Consider the following 5,343-nt stretch of genomic DNA (forward strand, 5'->3'; position numbering starts at 1 on the left):
GTGGCTTGCCCTGCCCCTGGCCTGGCTGCAGCAGCCGCCTGCCCCAGAAGCAGCTTCCAAAAGGGCTGAGAATGGTCTTGAGGGCAACTGAAGAGGGAAACGCCTCGTTTTAGGAGGCTAAATTGAGGAAAAATCCCCCTTGATTTTCTTTTGATTCGGGATTTAACGGAGGGGAGACCGTCCTCATGCATCATTTAGGAATCTAAATGGAGAGGGAACCTCCGTTCTCCCCTTGATTCAAGGCTTTGAAGTGGCGACAAGAGGGAGTTTCCCCTTGATGTAGTTCACTACGAAATTGAAAAAGAATGGTAAAGACGAGCTGGCGCTGCCAGGTTTGGACTCAGTGTATCGCCGACAGGCACCGAGCGCCGAGAGCACGAGAGGCGCAGGGCGCTGTTGCCGGCCCCGGGCACCTGGCGAGGCCCAGCCCAAGAATCCCTGCGAGAATTCACTGTTGAGAGCCCCAGGAGCACCTTGCCCGGGCTGCGCTCCTTCTGCGGCCTCAGTGGCCTGGGCACCTCTGTCCTAGCAGGGCTTCTGTCGGGACAGGAGCCTCGGTGCCCCCGCGGCTTTGCTGCCCCGCCACACGCTTTGCTGCCCCGCTCGCTCGCTCCTTTCCCTGCTGCCGGCGGCGCTCGGGATCGCTGCCGCCTGCCCCTGAGGCGAAGCCCCGCCCGCTGCGAGCTCTGCCGGGCCGTGGCACCAGCGGCAGTGCCCGCGAAGCCGAACCGGTGGGTGTGCCGGGAGCGGAGCGGCGGGCGTGTCATTCCGTTTGTCCCATTGCGGAGCGGCGGCGGTGGCCATAGCCCGGCGAGGCGGCGGCGGAGCGAGGCGGCGGCTCCAGCCCAGGTGGGACCCGCGGTCGGTGCAGCCGCAGCTCGGGGCTCGCTGCGGGCGGAGGGGGCCGCGGTGAGGGCCGGGGGGTTCAGGCGAGTTCCTGGTGCCGGCTTCCCCCGTGTGCCCCCTGCGCTGGCATCGCAGCCGAGGGAGCGGCTGCCCGCGCTCTCCTCCGTGCCCGGATGGTCGGGATGGAGCCGGCGCCGCGGCAGCGATGGCTCATCCCGGCTGCTCTCGCTAGGACGGAGGCGGCTGCTCCGTGCCCGGGACCGTTCCCGCCCGTGCGGCACCGGGCTGGGGGCCGCTGCTGGGGCGGGAGGTGTCCGTGCCCGGCTCGGGGCTGGCACGGCATGAACTTGAACTCAGTGCCTCAAAGCCCAAAGCGCTGCAGGCGCCGAGTGCGGGCACCAAGCGGCGCATCCTGCCTGCTCCGGGGCCGAGGCTTCTCGGCGCTGCCCTGTGTGCCGGCAGCCGCTCCGTGTGCCCAGGCAGGGAGCCGCAGCGGCCGTGCCGGAGCTCGGTGTGCCCGGGCTCCGAGGCGCCGGGGCAAGGAATCATGCGGGGCACAACGGTGAGCAGCCCGGGGCTGCTGCTGCTGCTTCTTGCCCCTCGGCAGGCGGACTCCGAGCCGCAGCTGCCCCGGGCCAGCAGCAGCCGGCAGCTCGCAGGCGCTCTCAGCGCCCGGCCCGGCCCGGAGCTGGGCTGCAGCGGCTGCAGAGCCACAGGGGCCGCGGCTGCGGCCACCGCAGAGCTGCCGGAGGCTGCGCTTGTCTCCGCACCTGCTGCCGCACCTCTGGGCAGCGGCGACAGCGCAGCCACAGCTGCCACCGCCCTCCTGAGCCCCCGCACGGCCGGCACCGGCAGCGACCTCTCATCGTGTCCCTTTCAGGGTGCCATCAGCGCGGCTGGAAAGCTGTTCCCCAGGCCGAGCTCCCAAAGGATCTGCCAGCAGCACTCCTGATGTCTCCGCAGCAAGGTGCTGTTTGTTCTGGGCAGAGAGATGGCGCCTGTGAGCCGGGGAAGAGTGATTTCTACTCCCGGAGTAGAGTTGTGAATGAGCCCCAGCATCCCCAGGAGGGACCAGCAGCCGCAGTTCCACACTTGCCTGGGGCACAAGAAGCCTCTTGGCATAAGCAGGGGGATGCCACTTGTGAGCGTGCAGTGAGTGCAGATTTGGAGAATGGGTTCTGCACCAGTGATGGGAGTGTGAGGGAGCCCCTCGCTGCCCAGGCCACAGCAGCAACGGGCAACGAACACAAAAGGAACCTCAGAAGATTCCTGGGTGAGTACAGGGGCACACCTGTGCCCTCTAGGAAGGGGACAGTGTCCCCTCCCAAGGCCAGGGCTGGCACGTGTGTGGCTGTTTCCCGACGTCTGGAAGAGGCCTCGTGCTCTGCTGGGCCCCATCCGTGGCTGGAAGCAAGAGCCCCAGCTGCCCCCAAGGCTGTGCAGTTCTCCTGCTGCAGCCTGTGCCCACAGCTGTGTCCCTGCCTGTGCCCACAGCTGTGTCCCTGCCTGTGGCCAGGCTCTTGGCTCTCTGGCTGCCAGCGGAGGGAGGCCCACACTGCCTCAGGGCTCCCTGCTCTGCTCCCTGGCCATGGGCTGAGCAGATTGCAGGGCCGGCTCTGCTTCTGGCAGCCAGCAGCTCTTTCCTGCTCCAGGTGAACGGTTCAGGCGCCATCCCGTGGGCACGGCAGTGCTGATTCTGCTGCTCCTGGTGCTGGTGCTGGCTTTGGGGGCGGCCGTGGCTGTGCTGGCAGGTAAGGGAGGGGCAGCAGCCTGGGCCCAGCCCCTCGGGGCAGAGCGGGCTCCCTGCTCCCTGCGCAGGGGAATGCTCAGAGCTTCTCCTCTTCCCCCTGCAGCACCACAGGTTCCAGTCACACCTGCGACTCCGCTGTTGGTTCTGGGCTGTCCCCGTGACTGGATTGGCTACAATGGGGTCTGCTACTACTTCTCGCGGGATTTCAGCACGTGGGAGCAGGGTCAGGAACGGTGCTCCGAGCTCGGGGCCTCCCTGGCCATTGCCAAGGATGAGGAGGCCATGGTGAGTGAGGGGCTGCGGGCGGTGTGGGCTGGCTGAGGGCAGCCTGGGGGCGCTCCTGGGCCGGGCTCGGTGCTCGTAGGGCCGGGGCTGCAGCCCTGGGCCGGGGCCTTGCAGGGAAGGAGCCCCGGCGTGCGGGGGCAGCCCCGGGCACGTGTCCCCCCCGAGGGGCCGGGGCAGCTCCCACTCCTCTCTCCTGGGCAGGATTTGCTCTCCCGCCTCTGCGGGAATTTCGGTTACTGGCTCGGGCTGCGCAGACGGGGCGAGCGCCTGCACTGGGGGGACGGCAGCAGCTACAGCTCCCGGTGAGTGCCGGGGAGCCGGGCAGGGCCTGGGGGCACAGGGGCACAAGGGCTTCCCCTGGCAGCCAGCGCTGTCTCTGCTCCTCCCGGCAGGGTTCCTGTCCTCGACAATTCCGAGTGTGTGTACCTGGCTGACGAGAGATTCAAGAGTGGGAACTGCTCCAGTGAGCGGCCGTATGTCTGCAGCAAGGCCCAAGCTCCCCTGTAACAGGGGCTGCACAAAGGACCTTCTCCACGCTGGGCAGTGCCAGCTTCACCTCTGAGCCCAGCACAGCGCTGTCCTTCCTCAGCTGCGCCCTGTGCCTTGCACTTCCTCTCAGGGTCACCTCAGTGCCTCCTCATCCCCAGTGCCAGCGCTGGGCTGGGGCTGCAAAGGAAAGGTCTCTGCAATCCATCGTGCCACCGATGCTGCCTGCATGGGAGTGCACTGCCCTCATGACACAACAAGCTGCAGTGGGAAATCCAAATCTTCCCGGCCTCTTGGAAATCATCACAAAGTGGCCAGAACGTGGCACTTGTCAACTGTCTTTGGAAGAGGAGGAAGAACCGCTGACGTGTGCTGAGCTGGAATCCCACTTTTGGCATCAGGCACCTGACTGTGGAGAATAGTCTGTTGTCTCTTTATCCGTCTGTCTGCTGTAAAGGATCTGACTGTCCTCCTGTGGGAGGAATCCCAGGCTGGAGCAGGACAAGGATTTGTCTCCCTGAGGGAGAAGCAGTGACATGATGTGACTGTAACCCCCCATCCTTCTGTGCCACTGTGTGGGGAGGAGGGAGTGGGGAACTGGGGACAAAGTGAAGCCCAGGAAGGAGAGAACAGCGTGGAGAAGGTGCATTTTTAGGATTTGGGGAACATCTGATTCCCTTGCTCTGATTTGTTTGATAATAAATTCAATGAAATTTAATTTCCCCACTCCGGGCCTCTTCTGCCCATGATGGGTGAGAGATCTCTGGCTGCCTCTCTTGAGAGCCCCGAGCCTTTCCTGCTGTGTTCTGTTGCCTGCCCAGGGGCAGGAGCAGAGGCTCAGAGCGCTTTTGCTGGCCCCGGGCACCTGGCCTGGCCCAGCCCAGCCCAAGAACCCCTGCCAGCATTCCCTGCACCATTGCCCGGCCCCACGGCGGCTGCGGCTCCGCGGGCAGGCGGCCCCAGGAGTTCAGAGTGGGCAAAATGGGAGCGAGGGACAGGAGGCAGCTGGTGCCAGTGGGGGAAATGGCTTTGCTGGAGCTGGCAGGGAGAGGAGGAGGAGGGAGAAAGTGCTGCAAAGTAAAGGGGGGAGAAAGAGGGACAAGGTGGTGGGGATGGCCATGGGGCAGGCGGACATTTTGCTTTGCAGCTCGGTGGGAGGAAAGGAAGAACTGTCAAATCCGTGCAGGAAAAGAGGGGAGAAACAGCAGGTGGTGGGAATCGCTGACAACTGGGATTCAATTGATCTGCCTGAACTGCAGAGGCCGACAGAGTCCGAGCAGCGCCGGGTGCCCGCCACCCGCCGGCGTTGCCATGTGGCTTGCCCTGCCCCTGGCCTGGCTGCAGCAGCCGCCTGCCCCAGAAGCAGCTTCCAAAAGGGCTGAGAATGGTCTTGAGGGCAACTGAAGAGGGAAACGCCTCGTTTTAGGAGGCTAAATTGAGGAAAAATCCCCCTTGATTTTCTTTTGATTCGGGATTTAACGGAGGGGAGACCGTCCTCATGCATCATTTAGGAATCTAAATGGAGAGGGAACCTCCGTTCTCCCCTTGATTCAAGGCTTTGAAGTGGCGACAAGAGGGAGTTTCCCCTTGATGTAGTTCACTACGAAATTGAAAAAGAATGGTAAAGACGAGCTGGCGCTGCCAGGTTTGGACTCAGTGTATCGCCGACAGGCACCGAGCGCCGAGAGCACGAGAGGCGCAGGGCGCTGTTGCCGGCCCCGGGCACCTGGCGAGGCCCAGCCCAAGAATCCCTGCGAGAATTCACTGTTGAGAGCCCCAGGAGCACCTTGCCCGGGCTGCGCTCCTTCTGCGGCCTCAGTGGCCTGGGCACCTCTGTCCTAGCAGGGCTTCTGTCGGGACAGGAGCCTCGGTGCCCCCGCGGCTTTGCTGCCCCGCCACACGCTTTGCTGCCCCGCTCGCTCGCTCCTTTCCCTGCTGCCGGCGGCGCTCGGGATCGCTGCCGCCTGCCCCTGAGG

At 64.7% G+C, this 5,343-nt stretch overlaps 1 protein-coding gene across 1 annotated transcript; it reads left to right on the forward strand.

The window, feature by feature from the left end:
• The first annotated feature begins 1,393 nt into the window (after positions 1 to 1,393).
• Positions 1,394 to 3,388, forward strand: LOC141729467 (C-type lectin domain family 2 member B-like). Its single transcript, XM_074544182.1, has 5 exons — positions 1,394 to 1,505; positions 2,448 to 2,622; positions 2,737 to 2,881; positions 3,083 to 3,183; positions 3,274 to 3,388. Exons 1-5 carry the CDS (start codon positions 1,394 to 1,396, stop codon positions 3,386 to 3,388), a joined length of 648 nt encoding a protein of 215 aa, XP_074400283.1.
• Positions 3,389 to 5,343: the final 1,955 nt, after the last annotated feature.

This window comes from Zonotrichia albicollis, chromosome 7, assembly GCF_047830755.1.
Source record: "Zonotrichia albicollis isolate bZonAlb1 chromosome 7, bZonAlb1.hap1, whole genome shotgun sequence".
Classification (NCBI taxonomy): Eukaryota; Metazoa; Chordata; class Aves; order Passeriformes; family Passerellidae; genus Zonotrichia; species Zonotrichia albicollis.

Coding starts and splice junctions, on each gene's coding strand:
- LOC141729467 (XM_074544182.1), top strand. CDS start 1,394: ATGCGGGGCACAACGGTGAGCAGCCCGGGGCTGCTGCTGCTGCTTCTT. Junction 1,506..2,447: donor CAGCAGCCGGCAGCTCGCAG/GCGCTCTCAGCG, acceptor TGGGCTGAGCAG/ATTGCAGGGCCGGCTCTGCT. Junction 2,623..2,736: donor GGAGGGGCAGCAGCCTGGGC/CCAGCCCCTCGG, acceptor GACTCCGCTGTT/GGTTCTGGGCTGTCCCCGTG.